The following is a 19,417-nucleotide window of genomic DNA, read 5'->3' as shown; positions in this document are numbered from 1 at the left end:
TCGCGTTCAATGGTTTTATTGCAGGTTTAGAATATCTTGGTTTCATTTTAGCTGTATTGTTTGTACCTGAATATTCCAATGTGGGTCTTCGTGGAGAGGATAAGCGTTATTTGGAGTTGAGAACTCGCTATGCGGCTCGTTTGGCTAAGAAATATGGAGTTGTACCTGCACATGGAGATGATCAAGAAGCAACTCGCTTGGGTCGCTATTCTGTTTGGACTTTGATATCTCGTAAATTGAGTGGTTCACGCGAGAGCTATGAAGAAGCTAAAATGGAATATATTCGGATGTTATTGTCTCGTTGTTCTCTTGAAACAAGTGAACAAGTGGATTATTATGCCAATGTACCTATTTATTATGATGATCGTACGTTGATATCTCATTGGTATAGAAGATGGTCGATGGGTAAAGAAGCAGCTGAAGAATATATTCGTCAAGCTCACTTGTTGGGTGAATCCACCACTACTGAAGAAGAAAAGAATATATCTCATGATAAGGGTGATTCTGTATCTCAACAATTGAAAGATGAAGTAGTAACTTCGAAAGAAGAAGCTGTGCGTGGGACTTATCAAGAAGCATCTCACACACTGTTAGAAGATAATAAGCGTTGATATGATGATAAAAAGAGTTGTTGTGTGTGCTTTTGTGTGAGTTTGAAAATAAAGTATGGACAAATGAGAAGAATTGGATAAAGGATTTGTTGTTTTAGGAGGAGAGGTGATGAAGAAATCATAGAATGCGGTTGCTATTCCAAAGTCACAAGTTGAGTATATATTCTCATAGTTTATGTTGCCAAAAGAAAGTGACTCGTCGTCATATTGACTTGTGGTTCCACTGTTATGGACAACAAAGCAACTATTATGTGTGCCGTCGTGACTGGAAACCAACTTGTTCTCTCGTAGCTATTTCTTCTTCTCACGTTACTCAAATACCACTCGTGAAAAGACTCGAAAACTACCTCTCCCAAGCACGAGTACCTAACCACGACCAACTCACTTTCATACAAAGAGCACACAGGTATTATCAACAAGGAGAGATTCCAAGCAACTGCGAACAAGTGTTGGTGGAATGGTACCACTCTTATTTACAAGCTGTTTGTTCTGCTGGTATGAAGATGGATCCTAATCTATTTACAGAAACTATGTTTCAAGTATTGTTGGAATTGGTGCGTCGTTGTTGTCAACACAGATATCCTTTCGAACCTTTTCATCAAAGTATACGAGAACCGTTTGATTATTTAGAGTTTGGGTTGGACTTTGCTAGACCTATAGTACACGTTGCCAAGTCTATCATATTGGGAACTGAATATATTATCGGTAGCATACCACAACAGTTGGAACGAGGAGAGAATGTGGTGTTCTTTTCGAATCATCAAAGTGAAGGTGATCCTCACGCCATTCATGTGTTGTTGGAAGAAAAACTGGGACAAGGAAAGTTGGCAGAGAAAATAATATTCATGGCAGGTGACCGAGTGAGAGATGATCCAGTAGCAATGCCATTTTCTATGGGGAGAAACTTATTAACCGTATATTCTAAAAGACATATCAATGACTTTCCAGAAACCAAAGCAGATAAACTGACACATAATAGAAAGACAATAGCAGTAAGTAAACTTGTCTTCTCGTCACAATATCCATATAACTGAAGAATATAGAAAATGCAACAATTACTAGAACAAGGAGGAAATATGATTTGGTTTGCACCGAGTGGCGGAAGGGATAGAAGAGATTCCCATTCAGGTCTCGTCAAAGTTGCCGATTTTGTACCAGAATCATTGGAATTGATGCGTTTTGTAGCGTCTCAAGTGAAAACTGTCGTTCATTTCTATCCAATGGCTTTAAGAACTTGGGATTTATTACCACCTCCTGATCATATTCAAGTAGCGTTGGGAGAAAAGCGATATGTTCGTTATGTTCCCATTGGTCTGGCTATTGGTGAACCTATACAATGGCCTTGGATGAAACAAGAACCACCTAATGGTGTTGGAAAAGAACAAATTCGTCAAGAAAGAGCTTCCCATCTTCATCACAAAGTAAAGGAATTGTATGAAAAACTCGGTGGATTGGAACAATAAAATGGGCTATTCATACTCTTCTTTCTCAGTTGTTGTTATATGATTAGGTATGATATGCTTACAAAGAGAATACCAATCTCGTTTCCAAGAGCCTAGTTGTACTTCAACTGGGTCAACATCTGTCTTTCTCAAGTGAACTTCAGAAAACACCGGTACTTGACGATATATTTCAAAACCTAGACGACGAAACAAACCCAACGAAGCAGTGTTGCCGGTGGCTATTTTGGCAATAAAAGTATTCAAACCTAAGTATCGGTTGACAAACAACAACAACAACTGCACAGCTTCCGTTGCTAACCCTAGACGACGATAACTAGTCTCTGCTATCATCACTTCCACTTCCACTGCACTGCTATCTTCATCTTGAAGAAGAAATGCATTCACATCTCCTACAATTTGTTGTGGTTGTTCTTGTTGTATATAAATTATGATGAAACTACATTTGTGAGGGTCTTCTCTCCAAGATATTTGGTTTTCATATTCTTCTTTTAAAGAAAGAGGCTCCGTTGCAGTTTGTTCCAACAAGGTTTTATTTTGCATCCACGTGTGATAAAGAGGTACAAACTCTTTTTCATAAGGAGCTAACAATACTTGCTTTCCCTTTAAGCACAAGTCTTCATTAGCTCTCATTTTTTGGGTTACAATACGATTGAATAAGGAGAGAAGTACAATGGGCTTGTTCAGTAAAGATACATGATCATCATCGACATGACCTAGTTTTTATATTGGAAGAGTCGATCCAAAAGAGAAGAAACGATACTATGATAGGGACATCCTCCTTTTTTTTCTCGGTGGAAATGAAAAGTGGCATTTGACTTCTCAGCACAAACAAATACAAACGTTCAGTTACACAAACATATGTATATTTTATATAATGAATAGAGACTTGCGTAGTACTAATACCAATATTGAGGAAGACCAGAGAAAAACACAAAAGAAACCAACACAAAAAATAAACTGCTCTATTGTTCTCTTCACACAACATGTCATGTTTGGTTCTCTCGTCAGATATTCGATTACTGCTTGATAATAACATGCCGTTTTCCCGTTTCTTTTTGTAAAAAAGCAATATACTTACACGCGCGTTTAATAAGGTTAGATTTGCTTTCTCTTCTGCTACATTCAGAAGAAGGTAACAATTCTCGCAACTTTTCCAAGTTATGATTCAATCTTGCTCTACTTCTACGAGTCTTCGCAAATTGAGTACCATCAAATGAACCAGAATCACTTTCATCCGCATCCACTGTAGAGTAACTGCTGTCACGATTGGATACTGGAGACAGTACTTGAAAGCTGGAACCATTCACTTGAGCAATTCGCCCAGGTGGACAACTCCTCCTCGTCACAAGTTTCCCTATAACATCACTATCCTTTTCGTCACTTTCATGATGATGATCTGTAAGACCATAAACTTGTGAATTTCTCACTGTATTGGTAGGCAATGAAGTACTTCTCTGCAAAGAAAAACAACTTTCCGAAGTAAGTTGTGAACTCAAGGAAGAATTACTCCACTGATGTCCAAGAGTCCCTCCCTGTAACTGCTCAAAGGTTATTCCGTAAGAGTCATCACTGTGAAAGTGATTTAAGGAAGCTGGAAGGTGCTCTTCGTACAGTTTCCTGGAAAAACAACGAAAGCCAAGAGCATCACCGTCATCCAAACTAGGCAATAGGTAACTCCCGCTCTGTTCCAATCGAGAAGAATACGGTCTTTCACTCTCCAAAGTATCTGCTTCAAGCATATCACCGCCTTCTGTTAGAGAGAAAAATGAAGTTGAAAATGGCGACGCCATAATCCTAGGGAAACTACAACCAACCAATCCCTCTCAAATAACCCCCTCACTAGGTATCCAAGGAGGGCCTTTAGACAGATAATATAAATAAAGTAGCTCGCCTCAAGTTGTTACCACAGGTAGAGCCGAGAGAGAAACTCCTTAGCGTCAACCACAATCGGACAACACAACGATTACGAAGGATTCTATTCTGAGCTGGGACCTGTTCTTGCTGATTCATGTAGGGACTAGGATTATCCCTTTCGGATGAATTTGATTGGTCGATTGAATCACAACGGGCCGTATCATGACAAATCACTTTTTTGCTCATTCGTAGTACATGTTGTTGTCACAAGGAAAATTTGTACGTAAGGCTAAACGACAAGGAACCATCTCGAGTTCAAAACAAATAGGTTGTGGCCACTTTCAGATACTGGGAAACATTCGCACGCTTTAAGTTTCCTTGTAGTACTTGTTTCTGTAGAGGAGAGTGAGGTTGCCCCCTCTCGCTACTTTGTAGACACGCAAGTCCTCGTCAACCCTAAAGTTAAGAGAAAAACGTGTTCTTAATCAGTTTTACATAGTGGCTCAGTGAAGACTATTTGCAACCAGGATGATAAGAGGGTCTACTATCGTCAAGTGGTACGTTGTCTTGTTTTCCCCTAGTAGGTTGGACCTTCCAACTTCGAAACTTGTCAAGATTTGCATAACTGTACAATTTGATAAAAAATACCTTAACCTGATATCCTCAAATAGCTTTTTCCAAAGACCGTCGATTTGTGAATATCCTGGTACATATATTACAAGTCATATTTAGTAATAGAACCAAATGGGTTCTACTATCTTCAAAAGAAGGATCTATTCTATTCAACAAGCAACAAAGTGTTCTCGTTCTTTATCGTCAGTAGAAAACATAACTACATTATGCCATCAGAATAAGAAGCCTAATATCAAGATAACAAAGAAGGCAGTATTTCATTGCTTCTCTTGCTGCCATATTTCATAGCATAGAAATGTCGTTGTTTAAACCGCGACAAGTTTTGATGACAAAAGTTTCCTAAGAAGACACACCAAATAGCATGTTTCGCACCCTTGTTGAAATGATTTGAATTCTTCCCACGTGGCTGGTTTCTAGATTAGAATGCGCATCCACATTCTCCCCATCCCTGTTCGGCTGGGCCAAAGAGGTGCGCAACCCCTGTTTACAAGCCCGCCTCAATTATACCTAACTCGGAATGATTCTTTTTGTGGGTAAACATGGTGCGTAACGGTATGCATGTATATGGTAAACAAAGTTAAACTACAACAGGAAGCTAAATGAACAACTATTTAACCATCTATAGCTTGCTCATTACTCTGTTGGCTTGTTCAGTGGTCTCTGCAACACAACACAACTGTTCCTGTTATATATATGTCGGCGGCTATTATGGACAACAGCCTTATCTTCTGGGTAATATAGATAATATGACTACCTGCATGAATTGTACACAAGAAAACTGTCAATCAACTTTTGCTAGTGTGTTAGATGCACTTGAACAATATTACAAGTATGCATATCCATTCTATATCTATCCGTATTGCCCGCAACCACAACCTTCAAGTAATACGACGGTACAGTCTCAAGTGAGCGAACAAATACAAGAGAATATCCAAGTGTCGTCCAATCTACCCAACGTGAAAGTGAATATAAGTTCCGTTGCAGATGTGAATGTGAAAGAGAATGTGCAAGATTATTATTATCCTTCTGATTATTACGGCTACTACCCTTCTGACTACTACAATTATTATTATTATTCTTCATGGTATAATCCTTATTATTATTATTATTATCAGCCAGAATGTTGTCAAGGAGATTGTGGTGAACGTTACAATGTGTCCCAACAACTGGCCACTATGAATACCCAGATTCAAAGCATTATGCAAATGTTGGAGAGTTTGAATCAAACCAACGAAATAGATGGAATGGCTACCAATCTGACTATTCTTGCCAACTATGTTTCCATGTTTGAGAGTACCACCAATTCCAGCTTGAACTCGACTCAAACTATGTTGTCCAACATAGAAATGGACATGAGCAATAACTTTACGAAATTGTACAATGAAATGATGAGTCTTGGAAAGAACCTCAGCAAGGACAGTAACCATACGAAGGAAGAGATACAACAAGTTATTTACGATTTGGAACAATTGAATGGAACCATGTCCTCTCTTAACTACACGACAAGTATCGACATAATAGAGACGAATATTTCTACATTGAATAGGGAATATAAGGATTTGAAAAGAAATATGTCATCATTGCGAAGTCAACTTGCAACGGCAACCAGTTCCAGTGATCCATCCAACAAAGCCGTGTCTTCCAGTTCAACTAGCCCTACTGCAATTGCTGGCGTTGTGTTGGGAAGCGTTGCAGTTGCAGGGATTGTAGTGGTTATTGTTTTAGTAGTTATGCGTATTATTGTGTAGTCGTTGCTGTCTTTCGGAATAAAGATGCTCCCTGTAGTTGTTTGTGTTAGAAAACAGTGGCTTTTAAAGGTACTACTAATTATCTCTAGTGACTTCAATTATTTCCAACATTTTGTAGCTAAAAAACAATTTTGAGAATCCTAACAGGAGCTTTCCAACTGGAAACTATACTCCTTCCCTACAATCCTCTGAAAGATAACCTATAAGACAAGCTGATAGCAAAAATTCCGCGTTTACCCACGGATGTTTGGCAAGAAATAACTTTGTTGCATCCTACAACAACCTTCAACAACCAACTTGTCCCTTAAATTGACTTACTTTCCCAATAGCACGACAAATTTCAGCCTCTCCTCCTGGATGAAAAGGAATATATTCTGTAACGTCGTACACTTTCCCACGAAGAACCTTTAAGAATGAACAACAACTTTTGCACAATTGTACAAACAAGTAACCTACCAACCACGCGTCGTCTTTCCGGTTGTGTTGTTTGACTTGTTCCATACGTATGGGAACTGTTGTCGTGCGAGTTTTATTCCGTTTGCTTCTTAACCAGTCTACTTGGCTGTATCCTGGGGACGAAGGTTTTTTGATCATGCATGCTATAATTTCGCCGATTCCATGATTGGTGTCTGATGTGATGCATTTTTGTTCTCACTAGCTTCTTTTTCTATTTATGTTGACATGCATGCTATCTTTGCGACGTTTCGATAGAACTCGTGTCTGTGCACCATTTTAGTTCTCACCAGCTTCCTTTTCTATATATCTCACAGAAACCAACTCTTTGCTTCTAGGATAGAACAAAACAGTCAATGGAAATCACTAGTTGCTTGAATTGCTCCTAAACTTTTCGATCATTTTCTTATCGAGATAATAAAATAAGGAGTTGCTTTCAAGAGATGTTCATCCACCTTTCATTACTTTTGATACAATACATATTTATCAGTTGACAGTGTAATTGATTTTCAAGTGTTTTGTGAAGATAGAATCGAAATGTAACGTATATGGATTGCATTCAAAGAAAGAAACGAATTTAACTTTAGAAAACTCAAAGGCTGCCTAAACAAGGCAAAAAACACAACACTAAAAATATAACTATGGATATAACGACTTTCACTTCTTTGGTGCCGTTGTCGGTGTCGGTGTCGGCTTGAGATATTTAAAATCTGAATCATCCTCACGTTTTTCCAGATCTGCCTCCAGAGCCTTATAAATATAAGTACCTTTGCCTCCGAATAATGCTTTGAAAGCGTCATAAATTCCACTGATTTGACTTCTTATAATCTCGAGGTCCTCGTCAATGGTATCATCAACATTTGTCTGACTATAAAGGCAAGTAGAATTGAAATTGATGCTGTCAGCAAAGGAACTACACATACTGTCACAAGAAGATTCGGTGCAAGAATCAATCAGTTGGATGATAGGCTCTAATGCACCTTCAAGCTTACATAAGCAAACGTCGGCTTGGTGAGTATAATCAATGGTAGTGGATCCCGAGACATAAGCAAGCAAGCTAAAGATGAGAATTAGCTGAATAAACACGCCTTTTGGTGACATAGATGGTTGATACAACTGAAAAGACTACTGAAAAAATGGAAATGACAAGAGCTGCAATAGCAACGGAACTTGTATAACTAGTTGAAGAAACCGAATCTACTGTATCACGAACTGCGTCTAGTAGGCAGTGGGTAGAGTTTACAGTACTAGAACAGAATTGAGTACAGTCACAACTGTCGCAACTATGAACAGATGTGAGCACCGGTACAATACTCGATGCACAAAAGCAAGCGCACAAAAACATCAATTCTGCACGGTGCAACACCCTCGTATTTAAGCTATTATTCTGGATCACAAGCTTTCTAGAAAATGAACGTGTGCGCAACTTTGATGCGCAACTCACAAGGTGATCCACCAATGAATGGTTAGCAATTGCCAGCAAATATTCCAGGTCCAAGGGAAGAGGAGAAATGGATGCGCAACTCACCTGCGATGGATGATGGAAAATTGAGCTGGTTTCAATAGGTGACTTGTTCATTGATTGAAGACGAGTTGATTTTCAGCTTGTTTTTTTGGCGTCAAGTCAACCTCTTCTCATTGTTATCAAGTCGATTGTTGTTATACAATGGAGAAAAGAGCCCAGTTAAGGCTGTTATTCTGGCTCGTTTGTATACTTATTATTGTACAATTTGCGAGGAGAGCAAATACTATTCCTCTTTCTGCTACACAAAATTATGATTTATGCATTTGTTTCGAAAAGCCTTCTTTATATTTATCTCCAATTTTTTATCCGATAGATATTTGTGATGATACCAGCTGCTACGGGATCTGTCACGATTTCGTCTCGTTTGATGCAGAGCTGTTATACGCTCTGTGTTTCTTGAATTCCCATAGAGTCACTCAACTGTCAAGCAAGGTGTCCCAACACGAATCGCAATTAAAAGGAATTTATGAAGCCTTTCAAGTTTTATATGGAGTTAATAATACTTACATATATGAAGAGTTGTATAGTTATTTGCAAGGCACAAATTCCAGTGTTCAAGAAACCTCCACAGGTTTATTATCTTAACTTTAGTTGGAATATTGCCAACCAGTATTACACTGTATGATTGAATCTGTCTTGAAGGTGGGTACAAGTTTAGCTCAACCGTGGAAAGCATCATCAAAACTGAAATTCCGGTCAGGTACGCTAGGCCTATATTGCAAAAAGTTGAAAGAGTAGCTTCAATTTATTTTCTTACTAAAAAAAATAAAAATTGGATTAACTGGAAATAGGTTTTGGTTGTAGGCAAGTGTTCAGTTTAATGGTATCATTAACCATAATGTGCAAGATATTCGAGAACGGCAAAATGAAATCAAGTCTTTGAACTGGGAAGCCAAAAACTGTTGAGAAAATATTCTTCAATATACTTTCTCAACAAGACTAACTGTTCTCTCTTCGTCCAAACATAAGTAACTTGGGAAGAGATAGAAAACAGTTTACTTTTATACAACATTTCAAACCTTTCAAAGTGTTCTCTTGTTGTATTATTCGATACACTTCCTTGCCCGTATCCTAATTGCACTCCTTTGCAAAATACGCAAGTTGAAGTCTGTGTTTCAAGATTTCTAGCTTTCTATATTATATACAAAGCTTAGCACATTCCTAATATAAGGTAGCAACTCTTTTCTTTATTTTTTTCTTTTAAAAAGGCAAACAGTCTCTCTATTGAACAAGGACATTCTCATCGACGAGAATTAGACAAGAATTTTTCCATTGTTACTCAGCAATGCGGGTGGGGTTCGCATCTACAAAGATTTCTCTTGTTTGGTTTGCTTTCAACTGCTTCATTTTGGTTGTTATTTTCAGTAGTCGACGAAAAATAACTTGTGTGAACGAGGAGACAAATGTTATCCATGAGGCATCATTTCCAAAGTATACCTTTCAGCCTCTTCTCACAGAGGACGGTGTCTCCACTGATACACAATCTATAACTAGACTTAGCTTAAAAGACTACGTTTTAAGTATCAGTAATTCGAACCCTCCCTATTATTTCGTTGCATTCAAAGCACGAATTGACTCCATCGTTTCTGCTAGCATGCTGTCATCTGGTGGATATTTTGATAGGTTCGTACATCATATATTTGATTGGCATCATCAAAATAGAAACAATCGACTTTCTACTGTCGATAATATGCACTCTTCAAAAAGTCGAGTTGGACATTGTCTTTGTCTAGATATTGGAACGAACTTTGGCTCCTTTGGTCTATATGCTGCTAGTAAAAACTGTGAAGTTTTTGGTTTTGAGGTTCAATCATCAGTATTTCTTGGAGTCGCAATGGCTGTGAGAATCAATTCTTTTGGAGACCGTTTTCACTTGATGAGGAGAGCAGTATCGAACATCAGTGGAGCCCGAGTGCAAGTTGGCTTTGTATCAGACAAAAATGTTGGAGGAACATCTGTTTCATATGACGTAGAGGCTGTTGGTAGTGAAAATGTCTCTACTATTCGTATAGATGAAGTTATTCCGTATCCTACTAGTATCACTTTTCTCAAGTTGGATGTGGAAGGTAGCGAATGGAGAGCAATGCTTGGAATGCAATCCTTTTTTCAACATCAGTTGGTGGATGGTGTAGTAGTAGAAGTCCGAAATGACGATGCATCCAACAATGTCATTAGGCATTTATATGAATGGGGTTACGTATGCATGAACGTGAATAGCATTACCTACCCTTTAAATTTGTCTGCTGAAATACAATCTTTTCCTTTTCTAACGACGGTAGATAATGCTCTAAAGGAAACAAATGGTCTCAACAACTCATTTTATTTTAAAACTTTGTAGGTTTCCAAATGGTTGATGATATCCGATTGATTTTTGTAGCTGAAGCTATTTGAAAGTAGCATTATTTTGTCTCAACCATATCCATGAATCTGATGTTGGTTGCCATCAGCCACCTTTAGGATTGTTGGAAACTGGGCACGCACCACATGCTATGATTGTGAAAAATGAATTTTCGTGTAGCAACGAGGAAAACTCTTTAAAGTTTCGTAAGAATAGAACCTTCTAGTTACTGTCGCAGAAGAAGAATTTTTTGTATGATAAACAGGTTTCCAAATATTTTATGAATTCTTACTAGATACAAAGTATATCAGTGCACTTTCAACCATTTATTCAACAGTCTCAAGTAGCTTTGTACGAATCTTTTCTTCCCACTTCCGAAGAGGTAAATTGTTAGAACTCCGAATAGGTAACAATTTCATTCAACTGTCTCAAGTGTCCTAAATAAAGTCACTGGATGTCTTGAAATGCACTTATAGATTACTTTCACTCCAACTGAGGCAAGATTATCAGAATTCTCTGACTAGTCATACATTTTCATGAGTGAAGAGCAGAAAATTGAAAGAAATACTGACGATGGCATAAATACTCAAAAGGCCTTGCAAGCTTTGTCTCTAATGAGCCAAACTGAACAGCTGTGCACTTGTTGTACTGATTTGTTCTTTTTCAGGGCATCTAACAAGCTAATCAACCATTTTCCAAAGCAAATAGATGGGTTAATTGATGCTGCTAAAAGAAAACTTGTACTATCCTAAAGTGGTCTGGTTGGTTGATCAACAAGGCTTGAAAAACCCATGAACCAATAAAAGTAAGCTCAACAAGTAGTCTCTTCTTTTTCCACTTGATACGCAATACAATATAATGAGGAGCTCAAAAGTAAGCTTGTTTGGTGATCAATGAATATGAAGTTTTTCTCTGATAGATGAGAATAATGAATTGCCAATTTGGAGGGAGAGAAAGCTAGTAAAAGTCTCATTGAAAAACACACAAATTTTTATAACGTGATACAAAGAGAAAAAAAACAGTTCAACAAAGAACCCAGAATATATGTTTGTAATATTTCAGCAACAAGAATGACCCAGAATTGTCATATGTGAGAAGTGACAAAGCAAGTTGGAAGATTTCAACACTTGCCGTTTAGGCTGCTAATACCTGAATATCGGAACGAAAGTAATTTTCAGAGTAGCTTCCAAATTTTCCGCCGCTAGAGGAAGATCCGAAACTTTCCGCACTGCCTTTTGCCTGGTTCTGTTTGCCTTTTGCGCCACTGAAGGCAGAAGTTGAGCCTGAACTAAAAGTTGAGCCAAGAACAGAAGCACTGTCTTTTCCTCCTAAAACAGTAGAAGCTGCATTTGCGGACGCTTGAGAAAAACCTCCATTAGCCGACAAAGAGAGCACCTCAGAATCCACACTTGCTTTGAAGAATGGTTTGGCACAAGTGAGGCTTTGACAGACACAACTATCGAAAACTTTCCAGTAACATTTGCACATACCGTTATCAACTGAAGCACATGGAAGACATCGTTGCTTATACTGCCACATGCAATTCAAGTTCTCAGATGCTTTAGCTTCTCCTGAAGCTGCAGCTTCACCATTTGGAAAAGCGATTGTGTTGGCTTGGCTGCTACTTGATACTCCACTTGGTCCTGAGTTGCTGTTGGAAGTGTCCTGTGCTAATGCATTTCCTTCTGTTGCGGATGCACTTTTTGCACTAGTATTAGGAGTTTCACCTTGAGCTGCAGAAGCAGCTGCTCCATGTCCAAAGGAAGCTGATGAACTAGTTGATTGAGATCCCTGAAAGTTGATACCATCTATTGTGGAATCGAAGCTATTTGATCCAGCTGCACCGAAAGCAGCTCCATTTTTAGTAGAAGTTGCTTTCGAACCTGCTGCTGTGCTACTTTTTTCATTGGCTCCAGCTGTTATTCCCTTTGCAGTAGCAGTACCTTCAGAAGATGAGATAGAAAGACTTGAGCTACCTTGTGAAGAGGTAGAACTGGAGTCAATAGACAGAGCTGAACCGAGTCCCTTTGAGTTTGCTTGAGAGTCGGAACTTGAAGATTGAGCACCACTGGTTGCTTCCGAAGAGCCTGAAGCTTCACCATTACCAGAAGAAAATGAAGAAGAAAAAGTCCCAGTATCCGCGTTTGCAGAGCGAGTGAGAACAGTTGCCACAAGTAGAGTTACCAGCAAATAACATAAATACCTCTTCATATTATCTTAAAAGTTAAGAATAAAAAGATAAAACAAAATTTTGTTGTTTCAGGAGCTTATATAAAGCTTGAGATTTGTCGATTCAGAATATTATTCCATTTCTACATGTGACGATTGGTTTTTCCAAATATAGAAACAGCTATAGAAGAATATTTGAAAAAGGCAGTTCAAGATTCCCATTACAAAACAAATCGCTTTTTGATCAACTTGGATAATGCGATCCACGCTGTTTTTCCATTTGCAACCGAATTGAGATCACTCAGCTGCAATCTTGCAAAATGGGATTGACGTTGTTGGACAAAGTTTTTACCTTGCACACTCCTTTCAACTCCGGACGAGTAGAAATATGCTAGACTTCAGTGCTATCTTATCTCACTAGCTAGCTTTCCAATACCTCCCTTTTTTAAGTGTGTAATCCATATATGTATAATTGAGAGTATAACTTTTGCACCTTTGATAATAGTCCCCCTTTTTTGAAGAGTTTACTGTGTGAGAAATAAAACTGAAATAGTCAAATGTAACGAGCTTAAGGAGGTGAGTTGAATGGTTTTCTGTTTCCAAGTTGATATTTAAGCCCAGATTGCCATAGTAGTATTCTTGAAGAACTTTGTGGGATAAATATCAACTATAGTGAACAGAAGCTTGTACACAAGCAGTAGGAAGAGAATATTATTGTTTGAATATTAATATTTACGCATGTATATTCATGTAAAAAAATGACATTGCCATGTCGTATATTGCCATACTATTGGGAAGAAACAACTATTAGGATAAATAGTCACAATCAGTTGATTCGATATATGCCAAGAAATGACACACTTAATAGTGAGAATGGAGTAAGTCCATTATCGAGAGAGTTGCAAATAGGAAGTTGTTCTCTTTTTGTATGGATTTCTTGCTTCAAATATGAACGAACGGAACACTTTTGAATAGAATGCCTTTTAAAGAATAAATTTAAGAGCATAACATAGCGTTTTGCTATATCATAGGACAATCGAAGGGCAATGTGTGAATGGAAGATGATCAATGCAGAGAACCCACTATAATACCAACACATTACATAGAATAGTACTCAAACTTTCTCAAAATGGTTTTCAACATTGAACCTAAAGTAGCCAGAGCTTAGCAACTGAAATTCTGCGTTTAGAAACACGGCAATAAATACTGCTGGTTTATTCTTTTGCGTTTGCCACGTTGAAACACAGTGTCCATAGGAGGATTCAGTCTACTTTTGAATACTTGCGTTTTCTTTGTTTACACAAGAGACGTTGTTATCCTATTATTGAGGTTTTTATTGCCTTAATAGACTTCCTCACTTTGAAGGCACTTTGTGATCTTCTCTTGCTTCAAGTCGATGCCACACAAACAGCTGTGACAAAGACTCCGTCAAGCAGCCACCTTTGCAAGGAGTTGAAACGGCCACCTGAATCACTGATTGTTATTCTTTTATCTCGTCGTATTTTCAAGTGGACCAATTATTCAAGCTTTCAATCAGGAACAGCATCTACCATAACACGGTAGTCATCAAAAAGCTTAGGCGCAATGAGAGAAGCTCAATTGCTGGAATTAAAAACATTTGTCAACAAAGACTATCAACCTGTCAAGTGTCTGTAGATTCTCGGGTAGATTTTTCACTTATAGATTTAATACAAAGTTTTTGTTGATATGACGTCTGAAGTTGTTTTTTGCTTCCAAAGTACTTTGAACAAGGCTAGTTACAAATATTTACCTCAGTCATGTCAAATACCAAGTAGATAATCCTAGTTGTCTCCAGTTTATCTTCTCAGTATATTTGTTCAAGGATGATTGGTTCCAACAATAATTCTTTCAGCTTTTGTATCCATTATCTCGCAATTGAACAAATGATTTACTTGAATTATTGAGTTTTTCAAATCCACAACGAATTGTTTCTAATACTTTGACATTAACCAACAATTTAAACACAAGTATCGGAAACCAGATCACCCTCAACATGTACCATAAAAGCTGGAATGGAGCCACAGCATGTATTCGAATGATTTAAACTATCCTTCCATGTCAATATTTTTTGACAAAGAGAGCATTGAAAGGGAGCCAGTAGACATTCATAGTGTTCGTGCACTTCCATGAGTGGTGCACCGATAACTTGGTTGCAGTAACGACATGGTATACGGCAATCACTTTCAACCAAATGTATGTTCGTAAACTGTCCAAGTTCCATTTCCAAACCACACAAATTGCACCTTCCCTTTTGATGAATGCATTCCATTTGATGACAATTATCGTAAACAGAAAGCAGCCCTTGCCAACCGCATTTTAAGGGACAATCAACAATTAAATGACGAATCATACTATCAATAACCGGAACCTGTCTCCAAGACTCACATGGAGTTTCACAAAGAGGACAGCTTTTATTTTCATCGAGCCTTCTCGTTATGCAAACTTTGCAAAAAATATGCGAACAGTTGTCCGAGCAGCAAGGATAGAGACAAACAAAGGAGCAAATGCCGCAACGATAGGAATGTGTTTCTGACAAGAAACATTCTTCTTGAGCTCGCACATTCGGTAAATCGGTGGGATCCATCAGAAATAATGGCTTTAATAAAGAATCAGACGGTGATGCATTATTCGGTTCATTACTGTCAATTAGACATAATTTGCGTCGATGCTGAAGATAAGATATCAACAAAAAGGCAGCTTTACAGGCAGCGTCGTGATCTTGTTGTGTTGGCAGATCCAATTTTTTGCGTCTTTCCATAATCATTTGCTCTTCTTCCTGCGTGAAAGAAATCGGTGAATCGACTTCATCACTAAGACAATTATTTCGATGCAATAACTCCCTTATCAAGGACGTTTCTCTTGAACCAATGCTATCGTCTTTGATATTAATGTAAAGTTCTTTCATGGTATAATTTTCTTTGAGTCCTTCCACCAGAGCATTGAATCCTTCTGAACCGATAGAATTTCCATATATATGCATTTTTATCAGTGATAAATTTCTTCGCAACATGTCTGACAAGTATCTTGCTCCAGTTGCATCTATATTATTGCCATAAATATACAATACCTTCAGCGTAGAATTTGTTTTTAATGCCTCAGAAAGATGTCCTGCCCCTTCATTGCCAATATCATTACAGCCAATGAGGAATGTCGTCAGTGCTGAGTTGATTTCCAATGCTTCTGACAGATATTTCATTCCTTGAGAGCCGATTTCATTTGCATAAAGTTGTAATGTTTCTAACGAGGAGTTTCTTTGTAAAGCTTCCGATAAGGCTTTAGCTCCATCTGGGCCAATATTATTAATACCGATACACAATGTTGTCAGCTTGGAATGTCTTTCCATTGCTCCAAACAAATGCTTCGCTCCTTCAGGGCCAATCTTATTGGCATAAATATATAACTCTGTCAATGTGGAATTTCTTTCCAGTGCCTTGGACAGAACCATTGCGCCTTCAGAACCAATTGAATTGCGACCAAGACGAAATGTTTTCAAACCTGAGTTCACCTTCAAGGCTTCAGATAAATATTTGGCTCCTTGGGAATCTATGTTGTTACCATAGATACATAATTCGGTCAGGGTAGAGTTGTGCATCAAAGCATTTGAAATATACTTTGTTCCTTCCGAACCTATATTATTGCGACCCATACAGAGCATTTTTAATGTAGAGTTTACTTTCAATGCTTCAGATAAATATCTCGCTCCTTCAGAACCAATATTATTACCATAAATAGATAATTTTGTGAGTGTGGAATTCATTTTCAATACGTCTGCTATATATCTTGCTCCTTCAGAATTGATCTTGTTAATACCTATGCATAGATTATCCAGGGTAGAATTTCTCTTCAACGCCTCTGATAACTTTTTTGCGTCATCAGAATTCATATTGCAGCTATCAATATCTAGAATTTCTAATGTAGAGTTTGCTTGTAAAGCCTTACATGCAAATTCTAGCTTTACTTTGTCAGGATAGAAACAAAGTCTTGTTCCAAAGTCTTTAGAAAAACTCCAATATTCTTTAAAGTCATTATTAGGAGTCTGCTGCAAATGATAGCATAACTCTGACGTAATCAAATGTACCTCTTTCATATTGTTCTGCAAACTCACTTTAACCTTTTCCAATTCTTTGGAGATCATTTTACTTGAAAGGTAGCCCACAAAGACTGAGGACGAACACTTTAGAATGTTGTCAAGTTCTCTTAAAGAAATTGTCATATCATTCACCACCAAACAATGTAGATGTTTGCAGTCATTCAGCTTTTGGTAGAATAAAGAGTCTACTCCTTTTTCCTTCAGTATATGAAGGTTTACATATAAGTATATCGGGTCGAATTCTCGAAACAAGGCGTTTAAAACTTGACAATTTCCTTTATACTGTGCCCATAAAAAGAGTGTTGGAGATAAACACTTTTTGCCAGAATGGCAAACTTGGAGCCAGTGACATGCATTCACGATATCTGATACTGAAGTGACGATGGCAATTTGTTTAAACTTGGTGAACGCTCCATACCACGCCTCCTGTGCCATTTTGCTCTCAAGTTGCGAGACCTGAAAAAGATCTAATCTCATAACCATAGAATTTTCTGCAAAATAGTGCTTCTCAGAACTTTCTATCTGTTCCAGCACCTTTAGAAAGACGTTTTCATTTCTGAATTCAAAGTCCGCTGCAGTGACAGGACTTTGCTTGAGAAGTTCATCGAACATCCTTGTTTTACACGGGACTGTCGCTACAAGTCGAGTAGCTGTCAAAAGTCTATCGTCTATCGTCTTCTCCAAGGCATCCACTTTCGGGTTTCGAGGTGAAAATGCTGGGACTGCTTGGTAGACCAGTGTTTTACGACTATTTTGCTTTGAACCCCACTGAATGGAAACCTCATTCGTTGAACCCTGCTTTGAAAGTTCCACACAAGCCTGTTTATAAGAAATTGGTTTCGATTCTGACTCAGAAATAGTTTCTTCTTGTGTAAGGAACTGTGTACTATGATAACCCCTTGGCCTTGGGGCAACTGAAGACAGAGATTCTTCAATATGACCAGATGGAAAACCGTTGTCTACATTCCTCATAGATGTACCTCTATCCTGTTCCATATCTGCTGTTGAGTCATTCGTTTCGACAGGTCCAAGCGCTTCCTGTTGAATGTTGCTTTTCACACTTGACCCGTTTTTTCGAATACTTTCGTCTTTATTCATTTAAGCGAAGTAGGTTTCGAGGTACCTTTGAATACCTTTATCGTTCCAATGTGTCCAAGTTGGGAATACACTGGGACTATATTCTCAGATTACGCTGTGTCATCAATCGAATGCGACATCATTTCATGGATTACGACCAAATGGTTGGAATTCAGTCCTCTTTTGGTCTGATTTATAAACTTCAGAAGAAGACCATTTTGTTCATAAATCATGGTTTACTTCAACAACTATTGCAGCAAAAGAAGGATTGCAAAACTAGCGCCATATAAAGATCTCCAGCTTAAAAACTAACGAATCATAACTTTCATTCTAGCATATCACAACAGGTGCAAAGTTTCTTTGTTTGAAACCATCTAGTTATTTTTAGCTAAAACAATTCACCGCAAAAACCTTCCAAATAGCTTCTCCATCGAATAGCGTTGATTTAAAAAAGGACTTTTTTTACGAAGAGTCTTTGCCTTTTTTAAAGTCTTTCATAGGACTATTGATACGTTCAAGGGAGTAGAAAGAGGCAGCCACTAAACACTCTACAAGTATTAGATAAAGAACACACAAGTTGTGTATATAACGAGAAATTGAAAGTCTTGGTCTGATGAGATTCGAATTTTCGAACCTTTCAAGTCGGAAACTTGAGCGTCCTCACGTTGGCTTTATCGATTGCAAGATTCTAGTTTTCTATGAGATCTCTTATTGTATCTTTCCAAACTAGAGGATATCATTTGATGAGTTGTCAACGTTATCAACATTTTCAACTGAAAGCATGCATTTCTTGTGTGAAATCTTCATGTTTTCTTTTATATCAAGTTCCTCTTCAAAACTCAGTACCAAAACCATACACAATCTTGTTTCAAACCAGTAAGCACACATGTCGCTATAAAAAAAAAGTATTTGAGTCTTCGAACGTAAAATTCTCTACGAGTCCAACTAATCTACTCTTCAAATTCTTCATCATCCTTTTCGTTGTTCTGAATATAGGACTTTAAATCTCCAGAGCAATGGATATTGAGACTTGGCTTCTTGTCTCTGCAGGACTACATGAAGCATTCAAATTGAGTCTTGATGACCATAATAGTTTTTTAAAAATCTACAACTTGCCAAAGACTGCTTGTATCGAAGAAGGGAGTTGCAACTTTTTCTAATCCAAACACAAGTCCAATTAGTTAGAACAGAACCTTTTTCGTGATCCGTAAAAGATGAAATAGAAACTGCGATAGTTATACAATTTCCAGTCACTACTTTCGACATAAGAAAAGTAAAAGAGAATAATCCTTGATGACCCTGGCTCACAAACTATTCATCATTTTCGAAACAAAGAATCGAACTGCTTTTCCATTGATCTGAACCACTTTCAAAATGAACCGTTTGATAGTATTCTTATGAATGAAGCTCCCAATTGGAAATCTTGTTGTGAGAC

General features: G+C 37.9%; 9 protein-coding genes across 9 annotated transcripts; 4 read left to right on the top strand and 5 right to left on the bottom strand.

Moving 5' to 3' along the window:
• Window positions 1–679, top strand: Gasu_33920 (uncharacterized protein; the record flags this gene model as incomplete). Its single annotated transcript, XM_005705653.1, has 2 exons — window positions 1–105; window positions 150–679. The coding sequence occupies 2 exons, from the start codon at window positions 79–81 to the stop codon at window positions 609–611; spliced, it is 489 nt and encodes a 162-aa protein (XP_005705710.1). The 3' UTR covers window positions 612–679.
• A 6-nt stretch (window positions 680–685) lies between these two features.
• On the top strand, window positions 686–2,140 carry Gasu_33910 (glycerol-3-phosphate O-acyltransferase). The gene is made up of 2 exons (XM_005705652.1): window positions 686–1,603; window positions 1,655–2,140. The coding sequence occupies exons 1-2, from the start codon at window positions 737–739 to the stop codon at window positions 2,072–2,074; spliced, it is 1,287 nt and encodes a 428-aa protein (XP_005705709.1). The 5' UTR covers window positions 686–736; the 3' UTR covers window positions 2,075–2,140.
• A 4-nt stretch (window positions 2,141–2,144) lies between these two features.
• Window positions 2,145–4,515, bottom strand: Gasu_33900 (N-acetyltransferase). The gene is made up of 4 exons (XM_005705651.1): window positions 3,979–4,515; window positions 3,153–3,932; window positions 2,225–2,787; window positions 2,145–2,175 (listed from the first exon to the last, which is right to left on the bottom strand). Exons 2-4 carry the CDS (start codon window positions 3,862–3,864, stop codon window positions 2,167–2,169), a joined length of 1,284 nt encoding a protein of 427 aa, XP_005705708.1. The 5' UTR covers window positions 3,865–3,932; window positions 3,979–4,515; the 3' UTR covers window positions 2,145–2,166.
• Window positions 4,516–5,155: 640 nt separating this feature from the next.
• Gasu_33890 (uncharacterized protein) lies at window positions 5,156–6,340 on the top strand. The gene has a single exon (XM_005705650.1). It carries the CDS (start codon window positions 5,161–5,163, stop codon window positions 6,307–6,309), a length of 1,149 nt encoding a protein of 382 aa, XP_005705707.1. The 5' UTR covers window positions 5,156–5,160; the 3' UTR covers window positions 6,310–6,340.
• Window positions 6,341–6,344: 4 nt separating this feature from the next.
• Gasu_33880 (heme-binding protein) lies at window positions 6,345–6,925 on the bottom strand. The gene is made up of 3 exons (XM_005705649.1): window positions 6,766–6,925; window positions 6,628–6,714; window positions 6,345–6,582 (listed from the first exon to the last, which is right to left on the bottom strand). Exons 1-3 carry the CDS (start codon window positions 6,901–6,903, stop codon window positions 6,475–6,477), a joined length of 333 nt encoding a protein of 110 aa, XP_005705706.1. The 5' UTR covers window positions 6,904–6,925; the 3' UTR covers window positions 6,345–6,474.
• A 39-nt stretch (window positions 6,926–6,964) lies between these two features.
• On the bottom strand, window positions 6,965–8,135 carry Gasu_33870 (uncharacterized protein). Its single transcript, XM_005705648.1, has 2 exons — window positions 7,892–8,135; window positions 6,965–7,836 (listed from the first exon to the last, which is right to left on the bottom strand). Exons 1-2 carry the CDS (start codon window positions 8,105–8,107, stop codon window positions 7,420–7,422), a joined length of 633 nt encoding a protein of 210 aa, XP_005705705.1. The 5' UTR covers window positions 8,108–8,135; the 3' UTR covers window positions 6,965–7,419.
• A 1,390-nt stretch (window positions 8,136–9,525) lies between these two features.
• Gasu_33860 (uncharacterized protein) lies at window positions 9,526–10,902 on the top strand. Its single transcript, XM_005705647.1, has 2 exons — window positions 9,526–10,621; window positions 10,671–10,902. The coding sequence occupies exons 1-2, from the start codon at window positions 9,573–9,575 to the stop codon at window positions 10,849–10,851; spliced, it is 1,230 nt and encodes a 409-aa protein (XP_005705704.1). The 5' UTR covers window positions 9,526–9,572; the 3' UTR covers window positions 10,852–10,902.
• A 698-nt stretch (window positions 10,903–11,600) lies between these two features.
• Gasu_33850 (uncharacterized protein) lies at window positions 11,601–12,885 on the bottom strand. The gene has a single exon (XM_005705646.1). It carries the CDS (start codon window positions 12,834–12,836, stop codon window positions 11,760–11,762), a length of 1,077 nt encoding a protein of 358 aa, XP_005705703.1. The 5' UTR covers window positions 12,837–12,885; the 3' UTR covers window positions 11,601–11,759.
• A 1,226-nt stretch (window positions 12,886–14,111) lies between these two features.
• On the bottom strand, window positions 14,112–18,015 carry Gasu_33840 (FBox-LRR protein). Its single transcript, XM_005705645.1, has one exon. The coding sequence runs from the start codon at window positions 18,001–18,003 to the stop codon at window positions 14,773–14,775; it is 3,231 nt and encodes a 1,076-aa protein (XP_005705702.1). The 5' UTR covers window positions 18,004–18,015; the 3' UTR covers window positions 14,112–14,772.
• Between the last annotated feature and the right edge of the window lie 1,402 nt (window positions 18,016–19,417).

This window comes from Galdieria sulphuraria, assembly GCF_000341285.1.
Source record: "Galdieria sulphuraria unplaced genomic scaffold scaf_27, whole genome shotgun sequence".
Classification (NCBI taxonomy): Eukaryota; Rhodophyta; class Bangiophyceae; order Galdieriales; family Galdieriaceae; genus Galdieria; species Galdieria sulphuraria.
Note: the sequence above shows the minus strand (reverse complement) of the source record. Positions and strands in the feature narration are given on the sequence as shown.